The 15,466-nt window shown below is 43.6% G+C and overlaps 1 protein-coding gene across 2 annotated transcripts; it reads right to left on the bottom strand.

Annotated features, from left to right (window-relative positions):
* Positions 1–474: 474 nt before the first annotated feature.
* tox4b (TOX high mobility group box family member 4 b) lies at positions 475–15,032 on the bottom strand. Of its 2 annotated transcripts, none has more exons than XM_015946329.3 (9): positions 14,782–15,032; positions 7,379–7,447; positions 6,380–6,667; positions 6,037–6,297; positions 5,642–5,962; positions 5,423–5,503; positions 3,881–4,516; positions 3,656–3,810; positions 475–818 (listed from the first exon to the last, which is right to left on the bottom strand). In XM_015946329.3, the coding sequence occupies exons 1-9, from the start codon at positions 14,872–14,874 to the stop codon at positions 761–763; spliced, it is 1,962 nt and encodes a 653-aa protein (XP_015801815.3). In that variant the 5' UTR covers positions 14,875–15,032; the 3' UTR covers positions 475–760. The 2 variants fall into 2 exon arrangements, with proteins under 2 accessions (XP_015801815.3, XP_015801814.3); XM_015946328.3 differs by lacking the exon at positions 14,782–15,032 and adding an exon at positions 11,244–11,555.
* Positions 15,033–15,466: the final 434 nt, after the last annotated feature.

Below are 15,466 nucleotides of genomic sequence, written 5' to 3'. Positions count from 1 at the left end.
TCATTCATTCTAATTTGAGGCTCTGATGAATATTCCTCACAGAGCAGCAATCTGCACCGTGTTAATCCAAGAGCTTGAGTGTAGCAGAAAAGGTGGGGAGCAGAGATGGTAGCACCTGTTTTAATGAAGAATCCTAATTTTCTAGGTGGTAAACTGATTTAATCTGGCGGTGGCTAATTCTCCTCATTCTGTAGCTCTTCTTTAACAGATTTAATTCTCAAAACCAAAGATTTTAGATGATTTGTGCTCTCAGGTCCAAATCCAGTCCCCATCGACGCAAAAAACAAATCAGAATGATCATTCCTCAGGATAACAGCTAAAGGAAGGGGACGCGCGCACACACACACACACACACACACACATATGCGTTGACAATTTTTTAAATGAATAAAATATGTCCATCAACGAGTTTCCTCCTGGAGGTTTTTGTTTTCATTTTACACGATTAAAAACACCACAAAGTTCATAAAAATGTTCTTTTGTTATCAAGTCCAGGGTTTAATTTTACATCACATAATCAATAAGAAACACCCGCAGCAGCACGGCCATCCGCCTCTCCGAGCGAGCATCGCTACGACCAACAGTGCTTAAAAACAAAGGAGTAGGAGAGTCGCAGGAAGCTTCCTGGTCCACTTCCTGTGAGGTCTTTGTTCTTGTCCCCGAGACGATCCGAGCATGAGGGAAGAATGAAGCATACGTTCCAACACCTGAGACAGCCGTTCGTGTTCCTTTGCATTGTTCTTGTGCGCGTGTCCGTTTCCTATGTGACCGTGGTGGAGTTCTGTCCTCGGATGGCGCGCCAGGCCATGAACACGTCTCTGAGAAGGGAGGAGGAAACAAACACGGATCATTTTCAGTCTGAAGTTGGTGACATACATCTGACCGCCCGGTTAGAACACGTAGAATACCCGATACAGGTGGTTCTAAAGGAACGCGTCTGTTAGTGAAACACCTCATAATCCGCTGGGTGGATTGTAATGGAACTTTCAAAAAGTAAACACATAAGATGGCTGCCACAGAATGTCAACATTAGCTAACACAATAATCAATACGACTCAGAGTTCTGCAGCTACTGAGACACAGTCTGACATGATATTAGATGTGGGTCAGAGTCCTACAACAAGGCCAGTAAACACACAGAAGCCAACTAAAGATGTTCAATCGGCTTTTCACTGATAAACACTAACTCCTAATTTATGATACAGATTTAAACCGATACCAGTACTTTCAGCTTCCCATCATCCTTAAAGTGCAAGCATCATCTGTGCCAAATTTGACAACAACTTCAATTTGTGTTAGGCCAGCCATGCCGAACAAACAAAATCTACTTCAGATCGGTCGTATTTTGATGTTTTTAGTGAGGAGAAAAGCGGAAGAGTCTGACGTATGACATGTGTATGGTATGTTAACATTTTGTTATTAGAAAAGTATTACCCAATACTGATCATTAGAAATGTTGCATTTTAACACCAACACTGTCCGACAACATTGGACATCCTTAAAACAATCCAGGTTGTGGTTTTGTTAAAGGCGAGGTACTCGTTCCAGCAGGGTCAGTGTCCAGAGGGTGAGAGACGTTCAGGGGAGCAGTTTGATGTTATTCAATTCAAATTCAAATTAAAAAATAGTTTATTAATCCCAGAGGGAAATTGATTAAGTGATTATGATCCAATCACTTAGGAGGGAGACCAGAACTGAGGTTTTCCCAGGATTGTACATTAGAGGTAGCTAAAGTCTTTAGACTAAACATTTCATTTGATGGTCAACAACAGTCTGTTAAGAGCATTTCAAGCTATTTGGCGAGAAATGTTCCAGAAAGGTGTGTGTGTGTGTGTGTGTGTGTGTGTGTGTGTGTGTGTGTGTGTGTGTGTGTGTGTGTGTGTGTGTGTAATTGGTGCCTAATTAACAAAAGGAAGCAAAGACAAAAAAGTAGACAAAAAGATGTAAGGTAGCTAAAGGACACGAAAACGGATGATATAGAAGCTAACCTGGATACGGGAGAGTGCCGGTCCTTCTGGTACGGCACAGTGGCAGAACGTTGGACTGGTCAGTAATAATGATAAACACAGATAAACATTGTGATCGGCGTGTCCAGAGGCTAGGGTCGGGTCTGATCAGATGACCACTGGTACTGGTATATGTTTGAAAATCATCTTCAGGTAAAATTGGACCAGGGCAGAACTCTGCCGCAGATTATTTAATGCTTAATCTGATCTGTCCAGAATGCACATCACTTTACCAGATTTAACCAAAACGACAATAACGCCGTCATTTCTTAACAGTAGGGCTGGGGGTAAACGATTATTTTTAAAATGATTATTCTGACAATTATTTTATCGAATAGTCGACTATTCTAATGACTATTTAGACAATTAATTTGATGATTATTTTTCTATTGCACAGTTAATAAAAACCAGAAAATTTCAAATAAATTCCTCAAAAAATTGATTGTTACTGTAAGAGAATAAACATACAAGCCTTCCATTTTGTGTAACACTGCTTTTATTGTGTTGCGGTTGGTTATGTTCTGGTGACGTGTAGAACTTGGGAGTGCAGGCTGCTGCCTGAGAGGTGGTTGGAGACGGAGTGTCTCTGTGCTGCTTTGTTTTGGTCACTTATGTGCGTGAGGCGAGTGGTGTTACGATCCTTCCTGGGGAGTTTGGCTCGTGTCCAAAAAGGAAGGGACAATAACGGGATTTAAAAGTTAAAATGATGATCAGGTTTATTTACAACTACAAAAATCATAAATCTTTCCATCCACAGGTTGGGAATAATAAAACTAATTCTGCCTGTGGGGAATTAAAACAAAAGTACAAATAAGTAGAGATGTCCCACTGGGCAAAGATTACAGGGTTCTGGACCAAAATAAGAATCTCCAAAGGTCCAAACTCTAAACTGGGCGGTTAAACCAAACTCAAGGTGATATTTTAAACTAAACCGAAAACCCACAACACTCTAAATGTAATAAAAGGGAGATCTGCACCACAAAAAAGATTAACTCTAAACCAAAACGTAACAGCTTATCCCAACGCAAGAAGCTGTTAGCGAAAATGCTAACAGTAGCTTTACCAACGTTAAGTTTAAGTTACCAAGTTTAAATAAACCAAAAACACCCAGCAGCAAACAGACCAGCACGGAGGAGAGACTGCTACCACCAAAACAGCTCTCCTCATGTCTGAAAGAAGCTCCTTTATGAAGGGAGAAATGCTCCCGGTGATTTTCTACATCTGCGGTAGAGACGGAGCAGCGCATTTGACCCCGGAAGTTGTTGTCCGTTGCCGGGAGACGAAGGCGGGCAAAACAGGAAAGGAATCTAGTAGCAGACGGACATTGTTCCGGGTCTTCGGTATTTGGCGGAGATGTTAGTGAAGGCGGAGAAGAGGGCGAACTAGAGGAAAAACAGACAGATTCCTCCTCCATTTACAAACTCCTGTGGATGCAACAAGTGGGCGCGGTGCATCGACTACCGGATCTGACGTCGACTAATTTTTAGAATCGAGCCGTCGACGCTTCGCTACAGCCCTACTAAACAAAGATGATTTTAGTTTAAATAACTTACATTTTATTGATCCTCTTGGAGAAATTCCTGCTCTGCGTTTGCAGCCGCCACATTTAGAGTGCTACTACTAATGACACTACAGGACTGAATACACACCTGCAGTGTGTGGCGACACACTCGTTGCTGCAGTACTCCATGTCCCAGTCTTTGCTCTCCACAGCCAGGTTGGTGCAGCCGGCTCGTACACAGATGTTGGGACCAGCTGCGGGGGTCACACCTGGACCAGAGGCCACGTTTACCTCCACCTCCATCTGCAGGTAAACAGATGGATGCTTTAGGATGACAACAAGATGGAAGCCATTTAGAATGTCTCCAACTTACCCCGTCTTCTCCTGACACCACCAAAGCATCTGGCTGCCCCACCTCCACCGCCACACCTGAGGATGGGACGGAGGCAGGTGCTTCGCCAGTAGACGTCACAATGATCGGCGTGGAAAGATTGGACTGCCGCGCTGGCGGGACGACCTTGATCTGCAGTGGAGGCGGGGCACTAGCGGACGCTGTGCCTCCACCCCGTGGTTTGGCCTGGAGAGGGGGTGGAGCCTGAGCGTGCACCATCTGCTGCAACCGGGGCGGGGGAGGGTTGCTCTGCATCTGCTGCAGCGGCGGCGGCTGGCGGGCAGAGGTGGTGGCAGTGGAGGTGACGGACATGGCGCCCGAAGGCAGCTGAGTCTGTTTGATGATTATCTTGGTGACAGTGGGGAGGCTGGGTGGAGTAGTGCTGGCGGGGGGAGGCTGAGGCTTGATGGCGCCGGTGCGAGAGCGCGTGGTGACCTGAGGGATGTCCAGAATGATGTTGGAAGTGCAGATGTTGGTGATGGTGTTCTCCTCGGGGTTGTAGTGCTGCGATCGGGTGGGGCGACTGGTTGGAGTAGTGGTTGGGAGCGTGGCCACGACAACGGGAGCTGCAGGTGGAGGTGGAGGCGACGGGGAGGTGTCCATAACTTCAATGGGGGCCTGAGGTGCAAAGCAGCAAGCAAAATAAATAAAAACACAAAATAAAAAGAAAACAAACAATAACAGAAATAAGCAGCAGCTTTAAGTAACACGTAAGAGTTTTTAACACTTTCAGCTACTGCTTTCTATCTGGTTTCAGCGGTTATTGAAGTAGAAAATAGACCAACTTCAGCCTGAAGCTCTCTGCTGACCAGAAAGAACACTTAATATCTTCGTGGCACCCGTAGGTGCACTAGGTGGAAGTCTCTACCTGCTTTACGGCAATGTTTACTCCTTTTCTAGCCGATATAAAGGCTAGCAGTTAGCTTTTGCGGTTCGCTGGCTGTAAATAAAAGATAAACGATGAGAAGAAAAGAATTTCACTTTTCTGTTGGCATCATGGCAGAGCGTGGAAGTAAAAGTAAGAGAGTAATGTCTTTGGAGGGGAAGCAAAGAGCTGAAATCAGAGTGAACATCGGCGTGGCCTACACCTGAGGGAGCTGAAGGAAGCTACAAAATGCTGGACTGATGGTGACCTGGCTTTGGTGATACTGGACTTGTAAATAATAGTTTTTGTCCAACTGTGGATCTTCATACTTTGTGGCTTTTTTAGTATCAAATGGCTTGTTAGCTTGTTGTTAGCGCTAGCTACAGCAGGCTACCACAGAGTTGTTTACCAGCTATAATTTTGCTTTCAATCAGTAGGACGAAGAATCGGGGAAACTCTTTAGTGTTGCTTCATGTAGTCTGCCTCTAGTGGAGGATCCAAATACTGCACGTGGCAAACCTCAGTACTATTGTTGAAATGATTACAGTATAAAAGTATGTATTTATCACACCAATGGTTGCCAACGAAGACCGTTTACAACCAGACAGATATTTCACACGCTGAATTTAAAGTTTTCTTCTTTTTAAAGTTGGACTTACCTGGGAAACTTTGCCTTGCCTGTATTCTGCCAGAGCTTTCAGGTATTCCTTCTTTGCAGCTTCGTTTTTCCTTTTGTAAACCTGAAAACGTTTAAGAACGTTAAAATATATATATTTAAATAGGAAAAAGGATCGTTTTGACCATTCAACGTTAATGCTCAGATAAATGGGTTTATCCTTGCATCCCTACTTCCTGTCAAAAATCGGGGACCCTCTTACTTGTTTCTGTTCCTCCCCCAGGCTGTCCCACATGGACGCCACGATCTTGGACACCTCTCCAAACGTAGCGTTGGGGTTTTGTCCCTTAATGGCTGCCTGTGTGTCCCTGAAGAACAGCGCGTAGGCCGACACAGGTTTCTGGGGCTCATTGGGGTCTTTCTTCTTCCTCCCTTTCTTCCCTCCTCCTGGCCCTCCTTTCCGTCCAACGGACAAGGACATGCTGGAAGACGCGGCAGAGACCAGGGAGTCGGACAGAGAGGGGTCCAGGGAGATGACTCCAGGGGATACAGCCAGAGAAACTGGAGACTCAACTAGTACACTCTGGATGAAGACGAGAAACCAGAGTTAGTTGTCTCTTTGTGGACATTTTGTTTCTCTAGAGCTTAAAGACTCACCCGTCTGAAGTCGTCCATGTCATCATCTTGGAGTGAGCTGGTGGGAGACGCGGTAGCCGATAAAGGGTTGTCAGGGGACTGGGGTCTCTGCAGGATGTTCCCTCCTCCCAGACCGAGTCCCAGCTGAGCGCTGAGCTCTGATTGGTCGATGGTGGTCAGCTGGTTGGAGCCCAGTAAGCCCTGGCCCATGTCCCCCAGTGGGACATCAATGGTCACTGGAGACGAGCTGCTGAACTGAGAGCTCATGGGATGTCCCAGATCCTAACAAAGGGAGGAAGGAGGAGTAAAACGACGTCTAGATTTGAGACGTGGGACAAATTCAGACCTGTCTCATAGTCCTCACCATCCCCAGAGAGGACCCCAACAGAGCACTTCCTCCAGACTGGCTCATGACCCCCAGACTCAGGTGATCCAGGCCCTGGGAGGGGGCGCTGACGTAAGTGGAGGCGAAGGACGGGTCGTCTCCCTCCACCACCGCATTTCCAGGTACCACCATGCTGTCGGAGGGCCCAGTGTCCGACAACTCCCCAAAATGAGACACCACGTCAGACCCGGTCAGAGCCGAGTCAGGGTCCAGAGAGATGGGGGGGATCTCAAACTCCTCATCGCCAAGGCTGGGGGTGTGGAAGGTCTGGAGAGGTAGAACCCCCCCAAAAAACCGAAGGAAGGTTAACTGAGAAATCTGCATCTTTCAGTCAAACATGGTCAACCATTAGAGGTACTAATGACAAAGCTGGTTCCCTCGGTTAAGATGTAGTCAGACCAAGTGTGTGTGTGTGTGTGTGTGTGTGTGTGTGTACAAATGGCAAAAAAAGATCATACCTGAGAATATTTATTAAAAAAAAAAAAGACAAAAAATAAATTATACACCAGAAAGTAATCTAAAGGTAAATAATTCACTTTTTAGCCCAAAGGAGGAGCCATAAACACTTGTTTTTATTCAATTTAATGAAAATGTAATGTTTTACTCGTTCAGGTCCAGTCTGAGTTCCAGTTTGGTTCTAATCTAATCTAGTTTCTCCAGACAGTTTAGTTAAAATCCTGTAACGGATCACTGATAACTGATAAACATTACAAACCAACAGACAAAACACAGAGCTCTTGGGAGCAGCTTAAAGAGACCAACAGTAGCTGTTATCTTGGACAGACGTGTGTTTGAGCGGGACTCTCTCCGTTAGCCGTAACTCATCCAGGGGTTGCCCCAGTCTGGTTGCCTTTGTTCAGACCGACAAACCAGCCAGAAGCTAAAACTCAAAACCAATTCTAAATCTAAATGATGCGGAAGCAGCACTGGTTCTGTTAAGTTCCCACTGAGAGATGCTGTGTTAAACAGCGGCCCTACCTCAGAAGAAGAGAGGAAGGGATGGCCGGACCCTGAAATGGTCAGGTAGTTGTCACTGCCTCCAGGAAACTGGAACACACAAGTGTGATAATTAGAGACACACGAACACACCTCCGCTCCAGGATTAATCCTGCCTGATAAAAAACTAGAGCAACAACGATGCTGATCATCACAGAAGCATGAATGTTTGATAGTTTGGCATGCAGGAGCATAGCAACAGCTGCTGCATTCTGATTAGCTGGATACACCTGAACCAAAAATCAATAAATAAAAGACGAAGGGGTGATTAAAGTGTAGTCAGACACTATGTATCAGGAATAGGTCAGGTCCTGCCAGCACATGTGAAAGAAGACCGACACTTAAAGGGGCATTATGGAAGTTTGACAGCCAAAACATGTATAGAAATAATAAATTTCTTCTTCATACATTCTCCTGCAATGCCCTGGTCCTGTAGAATGAGCCCTGGCATTTTTACTGTGATTGCCTGTTTTTCTGTAAAATCACAGAAAAAGAGAGCTGCTCGGGTCGAGCAGGCTGCTTCATGCGCATTCACGCTCAGGCATAGCCCGTAGCATTTGCTATCAGTAGCTTTAGCAGCAGAGAGTGAGGTAGTGCCAACTCAGCAACTTTGTCGCTGTTCCTAACGCCTAGTGATGAACCTAGCTACATTTCTGAGACCCTTAGCTACTTTCTTCTAGACATTTCCTGCAAATTAGCAACTAAATAACCATTTTCGCTCCGAACCATTCTTTGAACGTTGGTTCAGCTGTCATCAAGGATATAAAAGTTACAGATACGCAAGATGTCACCAGCGCTTTAGCTCACCTACTTAGACGTCGGATTCCCGTGCAGAAGATCTGGGTTCGATTCTGGATGTGAACTTAATTTACTTAGAATTTATTCTTTACATTACTGATATATTTTTTTACAGTAAGATGCCCAAATTTTTATTTGAGACTTGCCGAACGGCACTGAATTCACAGATAAAAAAGATGTGGGTTCAACTTTCATTTTGGAACAATTTTTCAAGCAAGGGAAGGGAAGCTCTGTGAAGCTGACGGACTGACCCATCATAAACCTTTGTCGGCTGTGCTGAAGAGAAAGTTACAGAACCAAATTATTTTATTAATTAGCTGCGCTCTCTCCTGCCCTCTGTCCTCTGGGCCACACACACACACACGGGACTGTCTCAGCTGTCATTTTCGTTAAGAAGTGTGCACGTACAGCATGCGCGCCTTGTGCACGAGCCTACTATTGAAGCTGCCGTTACGCTTTTGGCCTGAGGGGGCAATCGCGAGCATAAAAAATTCAAAACTCTGTAAAGTCCCTTTAATCAGAGTTGGGGTAGAGGGGGTGGCAGCCCCAGCAGAGGGGCCCAATTCGCCCTCTCCCCAGTAACATCATCCAGCTCCACCAGTGAGATCCCAAAGGCGTTCCCAGGAGATATTGGCCCCTCAAATGTGCGCTCTGGTCCAGGCATGCGAATGCACAGGTTGTCCCAATTCTCAAGTGTGAAAGTTGACCACGCCCTCTTTGCACCTTTGATCCATGAAGACAAAAAGGTATTACCCACAATCCACCGCTGCATGGGAATTTTGAGAAGGTGGAGCAATGGCTTAAGAGCCTTTTGTAAAAATGTCGTTGTCGTCTTCCTCCGCTTATCCGGGTCACGGGGGCAGCATCCCAACTAGGGAGCTCCAGACCGTCCTCTCCCCGGCCACCTCCACCAGCTCCTCCGGCAGGACCCCAAGGCGTTCCCGGACCAGACTGGAGATGTAACCTCTCCAGCATGTCCTGGGTCGACCCGGGGGCCTCCTGCTGGCAGGACATGCTCGAAACACCTCCCCAGGGAAGCGTCCAGGAGGCATCCTGACCAGATACCCAAACCACCTCAACTGGCTCCTTTCGAGCAGCGGTTCTACTCCGAGTCCCTCCCGAATGTCTGAGCTCCTCACCCTATCTCTAAAGCTGAGCCCAGCCACCCTACGGAGGAAACTGATTTCGGCCGCTTGTATCCGCGATCTCGTTTTTTCGGTCATTACCCAAAGCTCATGATCATAGGTGAGGATTGGGACGTGGATCGACCGGTAAATCGAGAGCCTGGCTTTGTGGCTCAGCTCCCTCTTCACCACGACAGATCGGCTCAGCGTCCGCATCACTGCAGAAGCCGAACCAATCCGCCTGTCGATCTCCCGATCCCTCCTACCCTCACTCGTGAACAAGACCACGAGAAACTTAAACTCCTCCACTTGAGGTAGGACCTCTCCCCCAACCCGGAGTTGGCAAGCCACCCTTTTTAGGTATTTTCTATTGTGCTCATTTCTGATTACAATCAAACTCTGCTGATAGTTGCATCACATCTGTTGATGCATTTTAATACAGATTACAGTGCTGGTGTGCAAATGTGGACAACATGCCAGTAATGTACTCACTTGTTTTAATATTCAGACTGCAGAGTCAACAATAACATGTTGATTCAAAATGAAAAGGAAAAACATTTGTACGGTTTATGGAAAATAAAGTCTTCAATATTAGAACCAAAGTTTTATCGTGTCCTCGTTTACCCAAAATGAAAACTTCATTTGAAGACAATATATGTCCCGTGTGCTCACTGTCCCAGTTCAGCAACAATTTACACTCAAAGCCTTACTGCGTACTTCCTCAAAAGAGTGCACGTTGCTGAAGACAGAAGGGTCCAGTGCGAGTATCGGGACTGGGCCATAATCCCTCCAGCGTGTCAGGAGGTCTCCTATTGGTAGGACATGACTAAAACACCTCCCCTCGAAGGCGTTCAGGAGACTTTCTGACCAAATATCTGAACCACCTCCTCTTGATGGGGAGGAGCAGCGGCTTTACAGAGTTCCTCCTCACCCTCTCTGCAAGGCCGAGCCCAACCGTCCTACTCAGAAAACTACTTTCAGCCTCTCATATTTGTGATCTTGAACTTGTAAAGCAAATCAGTAAGAAAACCAAATCCACCGACTTCAGCAGACGTGTACACATCACAAAGAAAACCAGCCTAGCGTTTCCAAAGACCCGTGTCACATTGTTGTTCAAGAGGATAAAGAAAAAGCGCATTATCCCACATCCACGACGTACAGGTGCTGGTCATTTGGGACTTTCAGTAGTCGTCCTTTGTCGTCATCAAAATGAAAGAAATAAACAGAATGTCAGTCTGTGTGTGATGAAGGTATCTAATATGCAAGTTACACCTTTGAATTGAATTCCTGAAATAAATCAATTTGGTCATGATATTCTACTTTTACAACCAGCACCTGTAAAAAGAGAAATCAACCTCAACAAATCCCAGAAATTGAACTGCAGATAAACAAGACCCTTTAGATTTTCTACAATACTCAGGTCCTTTCGAGCAGGTAAAAAGCAAATAAAATCATAAAATTTGCATTTTTAATTAAAATATATCTCATTTCTGTGGCTCACGAGTGCATTTAACTTGATTTTGGTCTATTTGGTGAAACAGTCATTGACCCATAATGCACCTTAACCAGTCTACACTCTAGATGCCTAATGTTGACCAACACAAACAGGTGTTTATGTAAACATTTACCAGTTTACTGGCTTAGTTTAGACCCCTTGTCGGAAACCAGGACACTACATTTAATAAGAAACGTAGAATCTGTTCACAAATTAATAAAAATGTCACATTTCCTATCGCACCGAAACATTTTAAATATCTGGTGGTGCATTTGGGGGATTTCTGGTTGTAAATCTGACTTAATTAAAAAGTAAGTCATCGAGACTCAATGATGAGCCTCAGACACGAATTTAAAAATTACATCTATTGTTTCACCCCTCAGACATTAAACTGGGAGTACTGGTGCTCCTATGCAGCTCCAACATTCACCTTGTTGTCGGTGTCAAATCCATTGAAGGAATGCGGATCGAGGAACTCCGGATCACCGTCGTGCTGCCCGGTTCCGTCCGTTAAATCCGAGTAAAAATTCAGGTCCATCTTTTCAGCTGGGCCTCATGTATTAGCAGCGAGGCTCTCACCGGTAATTCCTTTGCTTAGCTTGATTTATTAAAATGTATCAGGAAGCCATTATCTGGGGTGCTAGCCCCCTATTCTAACAAATGAAATATATATTTATGTATTTTTGATTTAGAAACCGTCAGTTACGACAGTTTGGTGCGGAAACCCCGAGCATGTGTTCACCCGCACCCTGTCCGCTGTCTGTAACGTGGCTGGCAACCGTCTTTCTGGACGACTTGTCCCTCCAGGATTTAGCGTTAGCTGGGCTTTTGACGCAAAGCTGCGGCGCTCACGCCGCCACCAGCCTGGCGCCCGTTTGTCTGACTGACCCCCAACCCCTTCCGAAAAACCGGCGGTCACACACCGGACGCTCGAGGCTAACCGGATAAAACGTTCAAGGTGTCCGACAGGCGGAGAAGAACAGCGCGAATCCCCGTCGCTTCGACGTGTTGGCCCGGGCTAGGATGCTCAACAGATCCCGAGAAACGGATCGTGGAAGGACTCAATGGAGCAGTGGTGAAGTTGAACATGGACCTAACCGGATATGGAGCATTGTGTGTTTCAAAATAAAAAGTTACATTTTCCTTTTTGTACCATTTTCAAATTCTTCTGAGTAAAAATATTCACAAACATACTGCACACATATTACAGACACATTTTTCATGCGATTTGTATTTTTATTATGTTTTACCAAGTTTTGCCTACTTTGTGTTGTTTTTTTTTCCTTTCTTTAAAGGAGTCAAACATTCATTACTAAAATAAATCTGCTGTGGGCTCTAGTATGGATGAATAACTTGTTAGTCGTTTTCTGTGGCAAAAAAGCTCCTGTGCAACCACAACATACCCTATAGGTTAACTATTGTATGTCACTTTGGATAAAAGTGTCTACCAAATAAATGAGCATAAATAAATAAACATAAACATACAGTTTCAAGAAGTAAAAGTTAGTTGGAGGAGTGTGTGTGTGTGTGTGTGTGGGGGGGGGGGGGGGTTGGAGTCAGTATTCACCATATGTGAACATCTCGCCATCTCGCCACTGATTGGTTGACAGCAACACCTCTGTTCACTCTTATTCATTGGGTAGGTAAAATTCCACACTGAGGTTTAATCTTCACAAATAACTCAAGCTTTAACCAATTCTGCCAAGTTGTGGAGTTGTATTGCTCTTAGCTTCTATTAGCCAAGATGCACTCTGCTCTCTCCTCACATCACTGACATCAACACAGCCTTTCGCAGTTACAAGCCGAGGTGGGTGAGTCCATGAATGCTAATTTCATAGTGTGATGTAAATCTGTGTGGTTGTTTGCTGACGCAAGTGTTTCCCTGTTAATTTTCTTTCAGTGGCTAATGCAGACTAATTTCACTTTCAGCATGACTGAAACTCTGTGTGACTGATCAAATTTTCAAAAGAAAAAGTATTGTATCTGTCTCAGTGAGGAAGATCTTTAAAATGACAAATTTTATCTTGCGATGCAAGGTGGCTTGGTGAGTGTGTTCTCTTTTTTTGGTTGATCCTCTGGGTATAATGACAACAAAGGACTATTCCAATCTAATCATTATCTTGTTTTTGATGGGTTCCTGATCCTGAATGTCCTCTGTTTGGAAAAATACTGTTTCAGTCCTGACAAGACTGATGAGCAAACTCCTAGTTTAACTCAACACTGGTGTTAAAAGGGCAACATGGAAAACATGCAGAGGAGGGGGTTCTGACGAACGTAAACAAGCGCTGGCAGGAGTGAAGCAGTCGTAACTGAAACAGGATATGCACAATGACCAAAGGAACCAACAACAACAACGCTGCAGCACTGCTTACTTGGTGGATACTGCACTGTTTGATAGTGTTACACATGTTAATTTGTGTCAACGATATTATCAGAAGACCGCTTCAGCAGCCGCATCCCTTGAGGAATTTACCACCTCAGCATGGTTAACGACTTTCTCCTCAGCCAGACTAACTCGTTTACATGCATTTTTTAACAAATTGTCATTCTATTTAAGGCAGTAGTTCAGTTTCTGATGTGCATGTAAACACACCAAGTCACTTTCCCAAACAAATACCGCATGATCATCCTTCAAAAATTATCCAATTAAGAAATGTGTCCATGTGGGCCATTTTAACAGGCAAAAAAAATAACAGTGGTTATTTTTTAACTTCAAAACCACCATCCTTTTTCCATACATTTTTATTTTCCACCAAACCTGTGCCCTGTGTGACCTAGAAGTGCTATTTACCTGCTGCTGATGGTTGTAAAGACCCTAACACCAGCACATCACAAGAAAATGAAATTAACAAAATGAAACAAGGAAAGCTTTGTAGAATATTTAATATTGGTCCCTTAAGTTTATCTCCACATCTAAAACACTTCGTCTGAGTGAAAAGCTACACAAGTTGTTGGCTTCTGTTCTAGTGAAAAATGATTATTCCTAGACCTAACCACACCTCACAGAGGCTTAAAGTGGCAATAAATTACATAGTAAATCCAGAACTTCAGCAATCTGGATGGAAATAGACTCACTCAAGTCAAATCAATTTATATGTTATGACTAACACTGGGTACTTTACAGAATTCTGAGAATGAAACTAAAAGGCTTGCTGAAAAAAATACTCTAGTGGCTCAAATTAGGCAGCAATCAATCTCAAGCAACTGAAACAAACAAAAACAACAGTAGGACTTTGAACACTTTCTGGGTTCTTAGAAATCTGACACTTGAAGACAGTTAAAAGCTAATAGTACTGCCAACTTAATATTTGACCAGTAAATGTAGGACACATAGAAGCTGACACTCAAAGGTTATGCAAGATAAATTGTTACTGCATTGACCCATAAATGTACAATGTGAATTACATTCACCTGGTTTTGAAGCTATTTATTTATTCATCCTGTGTAGATTACTGCTCAAGATTTGTGATTCTTTTACTTTGAAAGCTGAGACAGGAAATTGGGTTTTAGGTCACTCTAAACACGGAATTAAATTTGTTAAAATCTCACTATGGGTTAAATATTGAGAGAATGGCGAGACATAATGACATCACGCATGCTTATTAAAAATTAATCAAAAAAGTTAAGCAGAAAAATTAAATAAATAAAACTAAAGTAAAGCTCATCCTGGTGTGCCGTTCAAAGCAATCCTCTTGTTAATCAGTACCGGTGCTAACTAGTGACCTGATTTAAGCTTTAAGGACTACAAAACACCGGAAGCAAGCTACTATGGCTTGTAGGGAGTTTTCAAGTATGAAAGTTGTAAGTCGAAGTCAACTTCAACCGATTAATAAAATTAAGGAACTAAAAAAATTAGTTCTACATCCGCTCAAAAAGACGCCTCTGTTGTGTTTGTCGCAACAGTAGTTGTTGTTCAAAAGAATGATTATTTCACTTTATCAAACATTTCTAGTACCAACTACTCTTACCTCCATGCTCAACTCCAATATGAGATTCACGGTTTGTTTTCTAAAATCCCACTTTTTCTTGTGCACTGCGCTCACTATTTCCTCAATCAACATGGCACCGGCTCCCAGACTGTACGCGTTTCAGGAAGTGACCTCGTTACGCACAAACCGCCTCTTCAAAATAAAGGTTGTACAAACAAAAGTAACAAGTGCAACAACTATCGCACATGTAGATTTTATTTAGTTTGTGTAATCTCTTTATTCATGTTTCATTTTACAAATGTTTTAACTACCATGTTGAATGGGAATTTTAATTTATTACACTGAAACACTACATTCCCAGTGTGCTTTTGTCCTCAAGTGTTTTTTTTTGGCAACATTATTTTCATCAGTTATTTTATGTGGAACTGCTCTGAGAAGAACCATAAGAACGCACATTTGTCAAGTTTGTGTTGATTCAAGTTTGCATGCTACGCTTCTGTAGAACTACGAACACAACAGCAGAAAAAAGTCAACTGTCTTTAAAACTGCTTTATTACAAATTTTAAAGCATTTTTCATGATTTTTATAATAATGTAATTAAAAAAAGTAAAGTTCAGCATGTTTTTGTATTCATGTACAATCAAAAAACAATGCTTAAGAAACAACGACATAAAATTATTCCTGCACAACACTGTAAAAAACAAACAAATAAAACAAGGACGGA

This window comes from Nothobranchius furzeri, chromosome 2, assembly GCF_043380555.1.
Source record: "Nothobranchius furzeri strain GRZ-AD chromosome 2, NfurGRZ-RIMD1, whole genome shotgun sequence".
Lineage (NCBI taxonomy): Eukaryota > Metazoa > Chordata > Actinopteri > Cyprinodontiformes > Nothobranchiidae > Nothobranchius > Nothobranchius furzeri.
This window is presented reverse-complemented; position numbering and strand designations above follow the sequence as displayed.